This window comes from Pogoniulus pusillus, chromosome 19, assembly GCF_015220805.1.
Source record: "Pogoniulus pusillus isolate bPogPus1 chromosome 19, bPogPus1.pri, whole genome shotgun sequence".
Taxonomy (NCBI): domain Eukaryota; kingdom Metazoa; phylum Chordata; class Aves; order Piciformes; family Lybiidae; genus Pogoniulus; species Pogoniulus pusillus.
Window position 1 is genome coordinate 22450417 of NC_087282.1, and position 18442 is coordinate 22468858.

At 49.5% G+C, this 18442-nt stretch overlaps 1 protein-coding gene across 4 annotated transcripts in view; it reads left to right on the forward strand.

Moving 5' to 3' along the window:
• GABRA3 (gamma-aminobutyric acid type A receptor subunit alpha3) overlaps positions 1 to 18442 on the forward strand; it is a 91851-nt gene that overhangs the window by 40615 nt on the left and 32794 nt on the right. For all 4 annotated transcript variants that reach the window (XM_064159610.1, XM_064159609.1, XM_064159612.1 and 1 more), the window contains exons 4-5: positions 4594 to 4661; positions 8472 to 8692. In XM_064159610.1, the coding sequence (XP_064015680.1) occupies positions 4594 to 4661; positions 8472 to 8692 (289 nt within the window). The remainder of the gene's footprint in view (positions 1 to 4593; positions 4662 to 8471; positions 8693 to 18442) is intronic.

Below are 18442 nucleotides of genomic sequence, written 5' to 3' on the forward strand. Positions count from 1 at the left end.
TGGGGGATTTCTGCAGGCAGGAGCAAAGCAGCGCTGCCTGGCAGGCAGGAGAGAGGCTTTGCGCCGTGTGGGGGAAGGGGCAGCTCTGACTGACCTGCAGCACCTTGTCCCTGCTCACACATTTGCTCCAGATGGTTTTAGGAGCACAGCTGTGATGAAGTTTGGGAATAAGCTGAGCCTGTAAATGGGAAAAGCCCCTAGAGAAGGAGGAATCGACCTCAAACAAATGGCTTTGGAACGTGGCATGCCACTTGGGTCTCTAAATTCGGCTCATCTTTGAATACTGAACCGGAAAGTCTCTTGCTGTTTTGCTTTCCTGGTCCCCAGGTAGCAGCATCCTGGGGCACAGTGAGGTTCAGCAGTGTGACCAGAGGGTGCACCCTACCCAGAACAGTGCCAAGGACTCCACTGGGCAGCTTTGCACCAGTACACAGCATTCCCTAAGGCAGCCAGAGCTGGGCACCCATCCTTACTCTGCACTGGCTTCCTGCCTGAACCAAGTCTCTGCTTTTGTTTTCCTCAGCTATAAAACAGGACTGGCAGTATCTGCGTGCCACCCCAGCAGGCTTGAAGGCTCAACTCACTTGTACACGTTTTAAAAATTTGAGTCACAGGGAAGAGTGATGGTAGGAAAGGAAAAATGCAACTAATGTTCTGCAGCAGGTCTAGGGAAAATACTTAACCCTCTACAGTCCTTCGTTATTAAATTCATGGTGAGAACTAGGCAACACAGCTAAGCTGCAGCAGGATCATGTCTGTGGGTTGAAAAAGAGATAAGGATTTCCCTGCCATGTCTTTGAGCAGAGGCAGGAGATGCTCCTTTCTCAGCCTTCCCTTGATGCGAAAGCAGATGCAGTTTCTTCTTGATCAGATTCAGGGTGGATAGGCGTGAGGCTAATAGTGGGGATGCCAGCTGATGGTTCCTAATTTCTCTGGAGAAGAGGATATCAGCACCACAGAGCTGCAAGCAGTGTGCTTGCTCTTGGGCTGTAGGATCATGAAGGAAGTGAATCTCTGAGGCTGGAGCTCACTGTTCTGCTGGTGTTTTACTTATCTCTGGATTTCCCAGCTCTGCTGAAATCCCTGCTTGTGTAGCAATGATTTAATTTCAGAAATCGCTTCAGATCCCAGCCAAATCCTGCCCTTAGGAGCACATATTAGCAGGCAAAGTTCAGTCTGGCTTTTGCCATGGAAAGTGCAAGCAGCCCATTTTCCCAAGTGGTGGGGGATGTCAATAAGCCAGTGACCAAGCCAGTCCCCACCAGACTGCCTCTGCACAGGGCAGTGCCTTGTGGGCACAAAGGGGTCCCATGTCCCATTGAGTTCCCATTGCCTGGCTTGTTGGGGTACATCTAATTCCTGGAACTGGGCTGTGATTAATTAGTGGTACAAATAACTTATTAATATTAAAAAACAAATGACATTTGCATTGTCTTTGATTGGATTTGTCAGTAGGATGAAGTGGTCTCTGGAGCTCTGTGACAGCCAGGTTATAGACTGATAAGGACATAGAATCATAGAATCATAGAATCAACCAGGTTGGAAGAGACCTCCAAGATCATCCAGTCCAACCTAGCACCCAGCCCTGTCCAATCAACCAGACCATGGCACTAAGTGCCTCAGCCAGGCTTTGCTTGAAGATCCCCAGGGATGGTGCCTCCACCACCTCCCTGGGCAGCCCATTCCAATGGGAAATCACTCTCTCTGTGAAGAACTTCTTCCTAATATCCAGCCTATACCTACCCTGGCACAACTTGAGACTGTGTCCCCTTGTTCTATTGCTGGTTGCCTGAGAGAAGAGGCCACCCCCCACCTGGCTACAATGCCCCTTCAGGTAGTTGTAGACAGTAATAAGATCACCCCTGAGCCTCCTCTTCTCCAGGCTAAACAGGCCCAGCTCCCTCAACCTCTCCTCATAGGATTTTTGCTCCAGGCCCCTCACCAGCTTTGGTGCCCTTCTCTGGACACCTTCCAGCACCTCAGCATCCCTCTTCAATTGAGGGGCCCAAAACTGGACACAGTACTCAAGGTGTGGCCTGACCAGTGCTGAGTACAGGGGCAGAATAACCTCCCTTGTCCTGCTGGCCACACTGTTCCTGATGCAGGCCAGGATGCCATTGGCTCTCTTGGCTACCTGGGCACACTGCTGCCTCATCTTCAGCTTACTATCTATCAGTACCCCCAGGTCCCTTTCCTCCTGGCTGCTTTCCAGCCACTCAGTCCCCAGCCTGTAGTGCTGCTTGGAGTTGTTGTGGCCAAAGTGCAGAACCCTGCACTTGGCCTTGTTCAGTCTCATCCCATTGGCCTCTGCCCACCCATCCAGCCTGTCCAGGTCCCTCTGCAGGGCTCTGCTACCTTCCAACAGATCAACATCTGCTCCTAGCTTGGTGTCATCTGCAAACCTACTGATTCTGGACTCAATCCCCTCGTCCAGGTCATCAACAAAGATATTGAACAGGACTGGGCCCAGCACTGATCCTTGGGGAACACCACCAGTGACAGCTGCCAACTGGATGTGGCACCATTCACCACCACTCTCTGGGCTCTGCCATCCAGCCAGTTCTTGATCCAGCACAGAGTGAATCTGTCCAAGCCATGAGCTGCCAGCTTGGCTAGGAGCTTCTTGTGGCAGGCAGTGTCAAAGGCTTTGCTGAAGTCCAAGTAGACTACATCCACAGCCTGCCCCACATTCACCAGGCAGTAACTTGATCATATCAATAGGCATCCAAAACTAGTTCTGCCTTTTTACTTCCTTACTAATTCCTGAATCTTGTCCCTTGTGCTGTGACTCTGAGGATCACACTGTAAAGCACAGGTCCTTTCACGGACCGACAGGTGCAGGGGACTATTCATTCTGCACCTCACAAGGACTGCCTTTGCTGGCCATGTGTGGCTGGGGATCCTGCTCTGATAACTGTGGCTGTAAAATAGTATCTTGAATGCCAAAAAGGAACGAGAGGAGGGGAGAGAGAGTTAATGTTTTCTCTAAAACATAATTAGCTTTCTCTCACTGCATGTGTTAGCAGAAGGAGCTTCGCTTCACTAAATGTTCTTCTCTGCTGCGTATCTCATTTGGGGACTTGTTTGGAGGGAGACAAAGAGAATATCTTGAGTGTTTAAGTCTTTGAGAAGTAGCTCATTTTGTTCAGGATGATGTCTTGTTGGCTTCTGGGTGTTTCAGAAAGTGTACTGCATACATATTTCTCTTTAACCTTCTTTTTATCATATCAAGACAAGATCAAGGGTTACTTATATAGCAAAATAATATCAGCCACAGGCTGCATCAGAAGCTTCCCTACCGTAATAACTAAAGACATGTATACGTATATTTTAGCCATTAAGGAGGAAACCCTGCCAGAATGCATTATCTTATTTTTGGATATAAAACTTTGAAGCACAAAACTAAGCTTCAGAGCACTGCAAAATAACTGTCAGGGGACAGAAGGATTTCCATGACTGAAATGAGCAATAGGCCGTCCAGGCTACTTGTGAAGCTGGTAAGGTGGCCAAAACAGGGTGCTGTGCATAAAACATGAACTCATCTTTGGGGCTCTAAATTGGTCCTTCCATTTGGAAACCAGCTCTGAGCCATTCGAGCAGAGCTCAACAGCATAATATCCCTAAAGTGATGAGGATTTATGGTAACATAAGTGCTAAACTCAAAGCACTTCATGCAGCAATATTTCAGTGAAACCCAGTGGGCAGAGCATAGGACCAGGAGTCTACCTCGATTTCCCTGCAAAGTGTGACAGCAGCAGAGATTTCAATTAAGAAACACACTGAAATTGTAATGAAGTCAGGATTTGGGAGCTGTATGTGCTGTTTGGCACATGTGCTGGTGGCTGCAGTCAGCAAAGTGCTTCAGTTTGCTTCTACCTGAAGGCATGTGATTAAGGTTGCCACTGGGTTTTAATGCTGGGGCACGAACTGGAGCTGTCTGGTTTTGCTGGGGCAGGGAGGCTGCTGTTCAGTATCCATGAGGGCAGCGCAGCCTGGGATGCAGAGGAGCGTGTGATGCAGATGAGCAGCAGCTTTGCAAGAGCAGCTGCTCACCGGGAGCAAGGCACTTAGGAGAACAGCAAACACGATGGCAGTAAAAGGCAATCAGAATATTGATTCCTTTTACATACAGATAAGCCTGAAGCTGTAACAAACCCAGGGTTTCCTAAAACTGGTGGAACATTGCTAGGCTGTTTATCAGGCTGGGAGACACAAAGGGATTTCAGCTGAAAAGGAGTTTCAAAGCATCAGGACTTAGCTCTGTCTTGAAATCGTGTGGATGTGCAGCACGCTGTGTATTGTACAGCCACATACACTGTGGAAGCACACACGTTGCCTGGCTGTGCAGGGTGCACTCCTCCTCATGTAAGTGTGGAAAGCAGCAGAGCATTCATCAGAGATGAATTTGCCCAATTATGAGTGATAAAATCAGCCATTGTTCAGGGCACAGTAGAGAGCACAATGCCAGCTGGCTGAGGGCTTGCTAGGGAGGTGCCTGGCAGGAAAAGCCACCTCGTAACAAAACCCAAACCCTTCCCTGTACAAGCAAATTCAGTTCTCTAATTGCCTTTTCTCTCTTCTTTTTTGTCCCAGACAGTGTAACTGAAGTCAAGACAGACATTTACGTGACGAGTTTTGGCCCGGTCTCAGACACGGATATGGTAGGTGCCACTGGCTGGTCCCCTTATATGAAGGGCTGGCTTCTCTTGCAGCTGCAGCAGATGTGTCCCACTCTCATCTCTGGACAATTTGGGCAGAACTGGGATTTTCCTAATTGACAAGAACATGAAGAAGCATCCCAGCTGCCTGCCTGGACACCAATGTGCCTTATTGTCCTGCAGGCCACGGTGAGCTCAGTATGGATGGTGAACAGGGATTGTTTCTGAGGTGCATTTGGGCTTTTAGAAACCAGTGGATAATGCAGCCTCGAGGGTTGGTGCTCTTGCACTGCTCTAGCATGCTGCAGGTTTCAGGGTCTTTTTCCTTCCTGTAAGTGCAACTTGAAATAGGGAGGTCTGCTCACGCTACCAAAACCTGTATGTAGTGCACTCCATGCATTACACACCTGAACAAGTGCCACCACTGTAGCCAGCTTTCCTTGACCTGATGGCACATGGAAGGAGAAGGACACTCCCTAGGGAGAGAGGAGGATGCCAGAATCTGACTTGTTTTGGTAGTAGTGCCAAAAGAGAAGGTTCACTATCAAACTGTCCTTAGTGCTTCAACCAGAAGGGAGGCAAAAGGCAAAAAAAAGAGAAAGAGTGAACTGATTGCCATATTTTGACATGTTCAGGGAAAATTATTAGTGAAAAGGCCTGGGGTCTGAATTTAGGCTTGTATTCCCACAACGGTTTGTCTTCTAATTAAAAGAGGACTGTGGAGCATAATTAATAGTGAGCTTTCTCAACAGCATTTCTTGCACTTCATATTCCACACGCACCCGGGCACACAGAGATGAGTCGACCGCTGATGGTTGCTCAGCTTTTCGAGGGTGCCACATGAGGACAGTCAGTCATTCAGGGCTGAGATCCTCCTGCACATCCAGCCCCAGGGATGACCTGCTGCTGGCATAGCCCAAGCCAGCAGTGGGCAGTCCTGACCTTGGAGGGAGCCCACTTTTGGAGAGGGAGCTGACGTTGCTCTCACCATCTGTGTCAGGTAGAAGTAACATCATGCATCTCTTGAGGCCACTCTCTCCAGAGCTGTTGAGTTTCCACTGGTCAACGTGGCCATGAACATCTCTTCAGCTGTCCCACTGACAGTCCTATCCCAGCAAGTGGAGGAGTTAGGAGAGGTTACAACCTCTGTCTTTCTTTCAGGTACTAGCCTCATCACACAACCCCATGTTGCTTTGGAAAGACCACTCCCTCCAGAGGCAGAAGTTAACCTGATGTCAGCACAGACAAGGGTATTAATGTCATCTGAGTTCTCTCTCTATCTGGCTTGCTTTCCTGCCACAGCAGAGACCCATAATATATTCAGCAATCTGAGCCCTTGGGGAGTATCTGATAATTACTTCCAAGGTGGAGCATATTTGATTAAGGGAGTGCGTATAATGAACTGTGAAGAAGAAATATGAGGTATTGAAGAGAGGAAGATATTCTCTGCAATGTGATTTGACAAAATGAATTTAAAATTAGGCAGGCAGTTAAAGAATAATAAATTATTTCCCCTTTGCATGCTTTAGTTCCACGTATTTTACAGACGCATAGCAAAAGTGTTTCAGTGTGCGGAAACGTGAGAGAAGAGGAGAGAAACTCTTTCTCCTCAGGAAGCGTGAGGAGAGCCTGGTCTGCTGTGGTTCCTTTCCTCCCAGGAGTGGGGAAGTCCCTCCTCCACTCACATCTTCCTGGTGATCTCCTATCCCTCCCATAGCCATTAATCATCACGATGGAAAGCCGCTCTTGCACATCTTCATGGAGCCAGAGACTGTAATTACGATGATGGAGGAGAGGCAGGTAAAGTTGATGTGGAGAGCAGAGAAGAGCAGATGGTTATAGAGCAGTGAGGAGGATGCGTAGGCCTTTTCCATGAGATGCTCCGAGGGACTTCTAATCTTTCTTTCAGTTTGGTTTGGAAAGTAGAGCCTGATAGGATCTGACATATGCCTGAATCTTTGGTAGCAAACTCTTACAGCTTTCCCTCAGTCCCCAGGACAAAGACAAAAAAGAGTTCCAGGGATTTTCATGCTCTGATGGATGAACTCTGGAGACAGACTCAGTTTTTGGTCACTTCTATGAGGCAGAGAAAACCATACCATAGAACTAAGCGTGCTCCTTGGAAGGGATGACTTGGGAATAGTGCCCTCATGGAAAGAAGCACAGAAAGGAGGGGAAGAAGCTGAACATAATTTCTCTTTTCTTTGGAAATGATTCCCTGGGATAAAAGAAGAGCAGGCATTGGAAATTTGTGCCAAAATTTTGCTTGCTTGTTTGTTTCTGTCTAACAAGAATGGGAAGTTCTGAATAAAAGAGCTCTTCTCCTGATAAACATTCCCCCCAAACCTACCTCCTGGGACTGCACACAAACTCATTCCTTTCAATTTATCCCCTTACTGAGCTTAAAGCCATGAGGTGAAGATCACTCCCAGGACAGGGCAGAATATCTTGTGCAGGGCAGAGCCTGTAGGAAAAGAAGGTCTTTGCTTTCCTTCCTCCAGCCAGGCTTCAGAAACTTCACACTTGAGCGGGAGTAGCCCTGTGGACAGTGAGCAGGAATGAATTTCGTTATGGAGATGCTTTTGTTCAGCTGCCATCTGCTGCAAAACCTGTAGAAATTTCTGTGCCCCATAGGAAACTGATGTGCATCAGCTTTTAAATGCTGCTGAGGAGAGCTACAGGAAAGAAAATCACACACAGTGATAAGTTTAGATGGTTCTGCAGCCTCCAGGAACCCATAAGCAAAGAGGAAGGGTCTGTGAGAGCAGGGGAGGAAAAAGTGGGACAGAGAGATTTTCAGAAGCCCCCAACTCTCTGAAAGTCTCCTGAGCTAAGGAGAGCCTTTATTGGCAACGAGGAGATGTGTTGTGGAAGTGAGCAATGCTGCTGCTCATGCTGATGGGCTGAAGACTTTCCCACAAGTGACGTGGAACTTCGGAGGCCATGAGGTGGCTCAGGGAACAGCAGTTCCTTATGCTAGGCACCAGACAGATGGATTTAATCTCGCCCTGGGAATACTTACAGAGCTGCAGCATCTTTGCTGCTTGGTAAAGTGGTTTCTGAGGCTGCATGCACAAAGAAAAGAGCTGGTCTTGACTGCAGAATTTTAAAGAGATGAGTTCTAATTGCCCCAATTGGAATTCAGCCTGGAAAATGGGTTTCAACACCAGCTGAAAAATAAAAAAGAAAAAAAGGATTGAGGTTTAAAAAAAAAGGGCTTGGGGAGAAGAAGGAGAAAAAGAAAATAAAAAGAGAACAGTAGGGAAAAGGAAGAATAAGAAAAGAAAGTCACAGGATCTTGGACTGCAAGTTCATGAGGTCCTTGAGTCAATGCTTTTCTAGAGCTGACCTTGGGAACAAAACAGTACTTAGACAATATGATGAAGCTTTTGGGTTTTCCCTTTTTTATTCATCAGCAAGTGTCTCAGTATCAATATTCAGGCCAAATTCCATTACCAGGAACTTTATTTTTGCCTTTTTAACTTCCTGTGTAGCTGCACACAATGCTTCCCTCTCCTGAAACATCTGGACACCTAGGTGGTGGTGCAGCAGAGTTACCCCAGGACTGTACTGCCACTTGTCTGCCATGACCAGAAGCACTGAAACACACATTTTGGGGTCAGATGTAAGTCACTACAGATTTCTCCACTGCCACTAACCCCTAATTTCTGTTGCACTGTGCTCCATGTCAACCGAGGTGTGCCAAACCAGCGTGCTCGATGAGCAAAGATGTTTACTATGTCTGGAACCAGTTTGGTGTCAAGGAAGAGCTGAGTAAAACCAGATTGACTTTTCTCTCCTTTCTCCACAAAGGAATACACTATTGACGTCTTTTTCCGGCAGTCCTGGAGAGATGAAAGGCTGAAGTTTGATGGTCCCATGAAAATACTTCCCCTGAACAACCTGCTGGCAAGTAAGATCTGGACTCCTGATACCTTCTTCCACAACGGGAAGAAATCTGTTGCCCATAACATGACAACTCCCAACAAGCTGCTGCGCCTGGTAGACAATGGCACCCTCCTGTACACCATGAGGTAAGCTCCTGCCTCCTGGGCCACCATCTCCCAGGCCCCTACACACATGCAGGCAAGGACAGGACCTTGGGGCACATTACTGCAAGATTTATGCAGGTTTTGACTGACTCTGTTAGCACACTGGAGCCTTACCCTGCTGTTTGCCCTGCTTCCTTGTCTCCTACCTGTGTATCACCACTGATCCTCACCTTAGGCACATTTTTACAGGTAGCTTCTTGTCATTCATAGAATCATAGAATCAAACAGGTTGGAAGAGACCTCCAAGCTCATCCACTCCAACCTAACACCCAGCCCTGTCCAATCAACTAGACAAAGTGCCTCATCCAGTCTTTTCTTGAACACCTCTAGGGATGGTGCCTCATATGGTTTAAGGCAAATCCTGTAGAGGAGATTTTCAACCTGGATGTTTCTGTGATGCTATAGAATCCATGACAAATCTCATAAGCCACATCCAAGCCCCTTCCTGTTATGCAGCATGGTGTAGAGTATCTCATCCAGCTTGCTCTATTGGTCTGTGCTGCTGGTGGGGATGTTAGCCCCATCCCTCCACTTCCCAGCCATCATCTCTCCTGGTGGGAACAGTCAGCTTATACCACTACACTTATTCAAAGCTGTGCTTTGGAAGTGCCAGGTTTGGAGAGATCATTTGAAATCAAGTGGGAGTCTCCAAACATGAGGTAGCCTTGCAGAATGAGACCCCAAGCAGTGACATAACCTGTGCAACCCCTCCCTGTAAGCTCCAGCAACTGGTGCCTTCCTCCTAAAACACAAGCTGCTGTTGGAGAGCCATGCTTAGGCAGTCATGTTCTCTGGATTCCTCAGCAACAGCCATCGTACATAACATTTATCACTGAGCTGCAACAGGTGGAGAGCATGAAATGAAATGCCTTTGGGTTAATTGTGCATTAGTTCCCAAACTATTCAGATATTTCTGGATGCTTGTAAGCTACTCACCCACGTAAATAATGTTTGCCACCTGGGGCTGATGTACTAATTTGCCTTATGAGGTAAATGGGCTTATAAATGAAACAACAAGATACTCGTGAATGCACAAGAAAGGTACTGAATTTGCTTTGGAAAGCCCTGAATCTTTGTTCTCAGAAATTATCTTCTCTGCTTCTATCTTCAAACCATTCCTAGTTATTAAGAGGCTCCACTGGAGACTGTGTGCCAAGATGCTGCATTTTCACCTCTGTTACTTTAGAACTAGCTAGAATTTCATCTTTTCATAGTCAAGCTGGCTGTGAATCTCAATGGCATCAGCAGATTTTACAACCTATAGTGATAAACAGTGCTCTGTGTTTGTGCAGCAGTTTTCAGATATGAGCTAATCCTCCCAGTGCCCTGGGGATTTAGGCCTCCACCCTCCAAGAATCTCACGTTCTTGAGGCAGATGGGGTAAATGGATACTGGAATGGGCTGCCCGGGGAGGTGGTGGAGTCGCCGTCCCTGGAGCTGTTCAAGGCAGGACTGGACGTGGCACTTGGTGCCATGGTCTAGCCTTGAGCTCTGTGGTAAAGGGTTGGACTTGATGATTTATGAGGTCTCTTCCAACCTGGGTGATACTGTGTGATACTGTGATACTGTGAAATAGAGAGAGAAACCCAACTTGACTTAAGGGCTTGGTTCTGCTCCCAGCTCTCTGACCTAACACTGTGCCTGTTTATGTCATTGTCTGACTATAAAGTTTTATAGGAGCTGCTGGCATCAGACACCAAGAAAAGGACTCAATTTCAGGGCTTTTATATCTTTTCACTTCTTCTTCTTCATTCAGCAAACAGCCATTAGCTTCAGCAGGTTTTGTGTGAAAGTATTGGATTTACTTTTCAGTGTGGGGCTGGGCAGGTGCCAGGACGGCAGCATCGCAGGGCTCTCGGGAATGAGCTTCTTGAACAAAGCAGAGTCATGGGATTTTAAAAACACATCCTCCAGTTGAGCTGTCTCCCAAAGAAGGGGAAGATGAAGGAGAACCTAGGACCTCCCTTTGCATGTGCTCTCATCCCCTTTAAATTTATCTTTCAACCTTTGTAAGAGGTGATGAGGCAACTCGGAGATATCCAAAGTTTGGGGGCCTGATATCATAGGATCATAGGATGTTAGGGGTTGGAAGGGACCCAAAGAGATCATTGAGTCCGACTGCCCTGCCAGAGCAGGACCATACTATCTAACACAGGTCACAGAGGAACACATCCAGACAGGCCTTGAAAGTCTCCAGAGAAGGAGACTCCACGACCTCCCTGGGGAGCCTGTTCCAGTGCTCTGTGACCCTTACAGTAATGAAGTTCCCCCTTGTGTTGAGGCGGAACCTCTTTTGCTGCAACTTACACCCATTGCTCCTTGTTCTATCACAGGGAGCAGTGAAAAGAGCCTGTCCCCTGCTCCTGGCGAGCCTTTTGTCACATATTGTATTGCACAGTACCAGGAGCTGAAGTGCATGGAGATCTTTTCCTTACCTAGCACAGGCTGCTGCTGTGCAGATGTGTATGAAGCTGTCAGAAAGGCAGATGCAAGGCTGCATAGTCCAGGACTGTGCTTCAGCTTGAGCTTCAGAGACCAAGTCATAGAATCATAGAATGGTTTAAGTTGGAAGGGACCTCAAAGACCATCTAGTTCCATCCCCCCTGCCATAGGCAGGCACACCTCCCACTAGAACAGGTCACTCAAGGCCTCATCTAACCTGTTCTACCTGGCTCTGCCACTCACAGGCACACAGCCCTCAACTGCCCTTTGTTAAGTGTTCGGGAACCTCTTCCCAGGAAAGGGCCAGAAAGAGACACCTATTTTCTGTTCAAGTGGCACATTCACTGCTCTCCCTCATGCCTAGGGACATGCACATGTCCTCCTCAAAGAAACTAGCAGGACCACGAAGCCAATCTCAGCCTGACACAGCTGACACCCAGGAAAATGCAAATCCCAGAGGCACACTCTGTCTTGCTGATGAAGGATCAAGTTTGGACTTTCACCAGTTTTTCCCGTGACTGTCAGGGCTGGCCAAGTGATCCTTTGAAGGCTCAGTCTAGACTGGTACATTGCCATGGTATTTGACTGCTGAGATATATCTTACTCCTTTACCTTGTACCAGCCAATATCCTCTGAGGGATCAGTTCTGCTGATGTGCAATTAGAGGCATGTCTCTTGCTATTTGTCCTGCTGTGAAAGCCAACTTCTCTTAGTCAAGGTTTACATTTATAGATGAAGTTGCTCTGATGGAACAGCAACTCTGACACATGCACCCAGCAAAATTACACCTGTGTGACAATATTTATAGCTCCCGGAGAGAGCCTCTTTATCACCGACCTGAGCTTCAAGGAGTTGCAGACCAGTGAGCATCCAGAGATTTACTTTAGTCAGGGCACAGCCTCCTTATGGATCAGTGCAGCATCACAGTGTAAACATCTGATCTCTGGCTCAGGCCTTGGCACCTAGGTGACAAGATGGCCTTTGCAACTGCAGCATAAAATTGCATTTCTTTATTCCTCTCCTTTTGTCTGCTGAGGAAGGGACAGGATTTCTGATCCCTTTACCTCTTCCCTGCTGCTCCAGCTGCTTGAGAGAGCACAGGCTACACAGTTTTACTATGTAGCCCTGCCTCTGTGATCTTGTTAGCAGAGCTCCTACAAGATCCAAGTAGTTCACAAAAGCCCAGCTAAGACCTCAAAGCTCTGGTGTCAGACCTGAGTACAGCAAACTGGGAATCGTGCTTGAATTTATATAATGTGCAGACAAAAACTCAGCTGCTGCAGCAATCTCTGGGTGTACTCTGTGGCTCAGATTGTGTGGGGCACACAGATAATCTTCTGGTTCTTCCTGGCCTTGAAGCATATGAAAATAGAGAAAGCTTAATGCTTTGCCAGAGGGATTGAACTTTGTGAATCCAAGCCTTAAAGATCTCTCCTGCTCTTCACAAGGACTGTCAGAGTGGCACGTAGAGGCATGGTGTCAGAGTGATTCCCAGACAATGTGTGCATGTAAAGTACAGTTTTCTTTAACTGCCAAGCTAACAGAATTCAGCTGCACGCCCAAAGACTGCCTGAAGAACCTGTACTGCTAAAGACAACGTGAAGTCCTTAGTGACAGTGAACGAGCACTTGTGAAAGGAGTGTCAGTGAACCTCTGGCTGAGGCTGAGGCAGAGGCAGAACCGGGAGGAAGGCTGAGTACAAAGGCACCCAGGGCTTGTACAGTCCTACCGGGGCTGCTGAAGCCCAGATAACAAGTCATGTACCTATGGCAGCATGCTCAGGGTTTGGAGCTCCTCAGGCTGTTTTATGAAATCAGAGCATTGCAGTGTCTCTCCCAGCAAAGGCTTTGGGTTGTCTTTGCTACCTGTTTTTTGTAAAGTCTGGGCAACTTGTGAGAGCTGCAAGTTGGAGCTTACAGAACCCTTTCACATGATGGAGGTGCAACCATCATTCTCCTTTCTGCAAAGGCAGCAGCTGGGACATTACACTACCAGCTCTACAGGTAGAACAGACTGACAGCTGCTTGGCAGCATCCCACATTAGGGCTGATCCTAGACAACAGTATAGATGGGCCTGAGCAGACCAGAGCTGGGCTGCTCCACACTCAAGCAGACAAATAGAGGAGATGGGATTTGCAGATCCTGCTTTACAGACTCCAGTGTGGATCCAAAGGCAGAAATCACCTGTTTTCCAGACTAGGTTTTGTGCAGGCAGGCTTTTGTAATGGAGTTATCCCGGGAGGGAGAGTTCTTGAGAGCTCACCTTACCTTGCTGCATTTCTGCCATCTTGGACTGAAATCTCCAAGGGCTGGGGGAGGATGCAAAACTGAATTCAGTGTTTTCAGATCCAGCACAAGGATCCTAGAAGCAATTTGGCTTTCAAGCTCAAACCTCAGCAATTAAACCTAACCTAGATTCTCACACAGCCTAAACTGTAAACACTACTTGGCCTGACTGTGGTTATTAATGAATCTCATAGAGGAGAAATCAGGACAAGACTCAAGCAATATCCCTGGCATAAATAGTCAGTTCTGCTGTGCAGGGTGCTGTCATGTTTTTGTACCACACATACACCAAGGGATTACTGCATTTGCATCCCAGAAATTGGACTGAGACTCTCACTCATGGTGCAGCACTACGCAGGTAACGACAGGGGCTCTAATGACACATCAAAGGCTTTGCTAAGCTCCTGGTAACCATGAGAACAAAGCCGAAGTGGTTTGCTGTACCGTCAGCCCTGGGAGAGGTCTGTTTAGCCTGATTCACGCTTCTTGCCATTGTGCTGAGCAGTTCAAAGGACTTCCCATGACTGTAAAGAGAAAAAACACGGTTCCTTTCCTGGATGTTCCACTTCTGGTGTCATCGTGCCAGCAGAGTGAAGAGAAAACATGAGGAGTTTGGAGTCTGTGTTCAAGACAGTTCTGCATAAGTTATGGCTAGAAGCTGGAACAGATGAGCCAAAGGATGTAGCAGCTGGGTTATGTGATGGCTGGCAGCTTCACTGTTTTTCACATGCAGTTTAGGCTTTGTCATGGCATTTCAGGGCTCAGGTGTCTAGCCCTGAAAAGGGCATCAGAACAATGAAGCAAACTTCTGTGGCTAGCAGGCCATAGTATCACAGTATCACAGTATCACAGTATCATCAGGGTTGGAAGAGACCTCACAGATCATCAAGTCCAACCCTTTACCACAGAGCTCAAGGCCAGACCATGGCACCAAGTGCCACGTCCAGTCCTGCCTTGAACAGCTCCAGGGACAGCGACTCCACCACCTCCCCGGGCAGCCCATTCCAGTGTCCAATGACTCTCTCAGGGAAGAACTTTCTCCTCACCTCCAGCCTAAATTTCCCCTGGCATAGCTTGAGGCTGTGTCCTCTCGTTCTGGTGCTGGCCACCTGAGAGAAGAGAGCAACCTCCTCCTGGCCACAACCACCCCTCAGGTAGTTGTAGACAGCAATAAGGTCACCCCTGAGCCTCCTCTTCTCCAGGCTCCCTTGCACAGGCTAAGGGGCAAAGGTGAGACTTTCTGCAGCAGGCTCTGTTAAGCAGCTGCTGCAGAAGCGGTGGTAACTGTCCAGGAAGGGAGATACATTCCTCTTACTCTGACATTTTGATGTTTCATTAGGTAAAGCATATGGTGCTGTGGAGTCCTTTGCCAGCAACGGGAGGTGGTGGGGAAGACTAGTAAGGGGGAAGTGGAAGAGGAATGTGGGCACTCTCCTGAGCTGACTGGTTCCACGGCTCACCTCAATACCTCTGCTAATTAGTGCTATGAGAGATGAGTCTGTGCAAGAGAGGCTGCAGGAAGGGAATGAAATATGTGTGAGTGACGTGGTGAGGGGGACAGGAGTGAGAGGCAGTGGATGCACTCTGGTCTTGAGGAAAACATCTCAGGGCTGGCTCCCTGGAATACATGGGAACAACCTGAGGAGGTTTCAGGGAAGAACACCGGGGAGGGAGAATGCCTGTACCGTTTCCCTCTTCAGCAGGAAATGTGAGTCCCTTTGTGTGTGGTCTGTGAAGGCACTGATTTCTGGCTGGCTGAGGCTGCTGGACCAGTGTGGTGGTTTAGGAGTTCCCACACATGCACACAAGATTCACCAGACTAGCTCAGACAGCTGGAAGTTAAGGATTAAGCTATTCTTTTACATCTGGAATTATGGGGCATTGTCTTTCTTATTTAATTGCAGGAGACTTAAAAGCTCCTTCAGCTGTAGGTGGAGAAGTGGCAGGTTGCCTTGGTTTTTGAGTGCCTTGTGGACTGATCTATTGTGTTGTTGTTTACTGGCGCAGCTAATAGAACACTTCAGATTTAAAATGTAACTGTTGCATTCCCACACACCTATGGAGTCATCCAGCATCCATATAAAGTTGTCTCCTCACCTTGACAGTGTTTGCTCTTGTCAGCCATGCCTTGGAGAGGGTAGGAGGTATAGCCAAGGCTAGCTTGTGCCCAGCTGGTCTCTGATGCCACCGTAGGCCCCCCTCAAACTTCTTTTAGCTGCTCTAAATGGTACTCAACCACTGGGCCCATTCCTTTGAGTCATTTAGCCTCATTCATAGTGGTGGCTGATCACAGGCAAGATTTGCAAATAGCATAGTTGATAAAAAGGGCCTTTCAGAATTTTTAGGGGGGTCAGGATACATCAGAAGGAAAGCACTAATTGAGGAGAGGTAAGGAAAAGCCTACTTTGGTAATACTGAGCTAAGAGCCTTTTGAAATAGTAGTTTAGGACAAGAGGTAATGGCTTTAAACTGAAAGAGAGTAGAATGTAGATTAGGTGCAAGGAAGAAGTTCTTCACTTTGAGGGTGATGTGACACAGCAACAGGTTGCCCGGAGAGGCTGTGGATGATCCCTCCCTGGCATTGTACAAAGTTAGAGTGGATGTGGCTCTGAGCAACCTGACCTGGTTTAGTGTAAAGTGGCACAGCCCATGTCATAGGGTGTTTGGAACTAGATGATCTTTGAGGTCACTTCCAACCCAAACTGTTTTATGATTCCAGGAGCTGCTTTTCTTCCTGCCATGAGGTAGCTCATGGGGTAGGTGTGCCCAGTGGAGATGGGGCAGTGGTACCTAGCATTGGGAAACAGCAGAAATTAAGTGCTGCTGTTGCATTCATAGAATCAACCATGTTGGAAAAGACCTCCAAACTCATCCAGTCCAACCTAGCACCCAGCCCTGTCCAATCAACCAGACCATGGCACTAAGTGCTCCATCCAGTCTTTTCTTGAAGACCTCCAGGGATGGTGACTCCACCACCTCCCTGGGCAGCCCATTCCAATGCCAATCACTCTCTCTGACAGCAACTTCCTCCTAACATCCGGCCTAGACCTCCCCAGCACAACTTGAGGCTGTGTCCCCTTGTTGTGTTGCTGCTTGCCTGGGAGAAGAGAACAACCCCACCTGGCTACAGCCTCCCTTCAGGTAGTTGTAGACAGCAATGAGGTGCAGAGCTGTAGTCAGGAGGTCTGCAGGAAGCTCAACACCTTCCTTTGGTAGCTCATGCAAGAGCAATACAGTGAGTTTGCTGTGCTAGGACTTGCTCTGCAGCACTGCCACCCCAGTGACCACTGCAAAGAGGTCGCATGCCTCTCTCCTCCTAGACATCCCCAAACGCTGGGATTTAAAACTCAGCGCTGGGTCCTGCAATGGCTCTGGGGTAACACAGGAAGGTTTGGGACATCCAGCCCTGCCCCATCAAGGTTACTTCTTCATTTAATACCTCTGCCTGTCTCTCGTGGGGATGCCAGCATTCCTAGACCTCTTCAAAGCAGCAGATGAGGCTGGAGGCGGGTCTGAAGAGGCGCGGTTCGTTTCCTCACCTGGCAGGGCAGAGAGCTCGCAGCGCAGCCTCCCTGTTCCCCCAGCCCTACCGAGCGGCGATTTGCTGCTGCTCCGTCCCTCGGCTGCGCCAGTGCGCGCCTGTCACAGCACCATCTGCCGCCTGCACCCAGCACTGTCGCCTGCCTGCATCCGCCACTCCTGCCTGCCTGCACCCACCACTGACGCCTGCCTGCACCAGCCACTGCTGCCTGCCTGCCTGCACCCGCCACTGACGCCTGCCTGCACCCAGCACTGCCACCTGCCTGCATCAGCTACTGCCGCCTGCATCTGCCACTGCCGCCTGCATCTGCCACTGCCGCCTGCCTGCACCCAGCACTGCCGCCTGCCTGCATCAGCCACTGCTGCCTGCATCAGCCACTGCTGCCTGCCTGCATCTGCCACTGCCTCCTGCCTGCATCCACCACTGCTGCCTGCCTGCACCCAGCACTGCTGCCTGCCTGCATCTGCCACTGCCTCCTGCCTGCATCCACCACTGCTGCCTGCCTGCACCCAGCACTGCCGCCTGCCTGCATCAGCCACTGCTGCCTGCATCAGCCACTGCTGCCTGCCTGCATCTGCCACTGCCGCCTGCCTGCATCCGCCACTGCCGCCTGCCTGCACCCAGCACTGCTGCCTGCCTGCATCAGCTACTGCCGCCTGCATCCGCCACTGCCGCCTGCCTGCACCCAGCACTGCCGCCTGCCTGCATCAGCCACTGCTGCCTGCCTGCATCCGCCACTGCCGCCTGACTGCATCCACCACTGCTGCCTGCCTGCACCCAGCACTGCCGCCTGCCTGCATCCACCACTGCTGCCTGCATGCACCCGCCACTGCTGCCTGCCTGCACCTGCCACTGCTGCCTGCCTGCACCCAGCACTGCCGCCTGCCTGCATCCACCACTGCTGCCTGCACCCGCCACTGCTGCCTGCCTGCATCTGCCACTGCTGCCTGCCTGCACCCAGCACTGCCGCCTGCCTGCATCCACCACTGCTGCATGCACCCGCCACTGCTGCCTGCCTGCATCTGCCACTGCTGCCTGCCTGCACCCAGCACTGCCGCCTGCCTGCATCCGCCACTGCCGCCTGCACCCACCACTGCCTCCTGCCTGCACCCGCCACTGCCTCCTGCCTGCATCCGCCACTGCCTCCTGCCTGCACCCGCCACTGCCGCCTGCCTGCCTGCACCCGCCACTGCCGCCTGCCTGCACCCGCCACTGCCTCCTGCCTGCATCCACCACTGCTGCCTGCCTGCACCCAGCACTGCTGCCTGCCTGCATCCACCGCTGCCGCAGCGGTGGAGGTCCCCTGCCACGTCCAAACCACGGTGACTCTGCTTTGTTTCCCTTACAGGGCTTTCTAGACTGAGTTGTGGAGTGCTCAGGCTTGCCCACCAGATTTTTTAACGCCAAGTTTAAAACCTTTCCTCTTTCTTAATGTTCTTTTGTAGAATCTTTTAAGGTTCGCC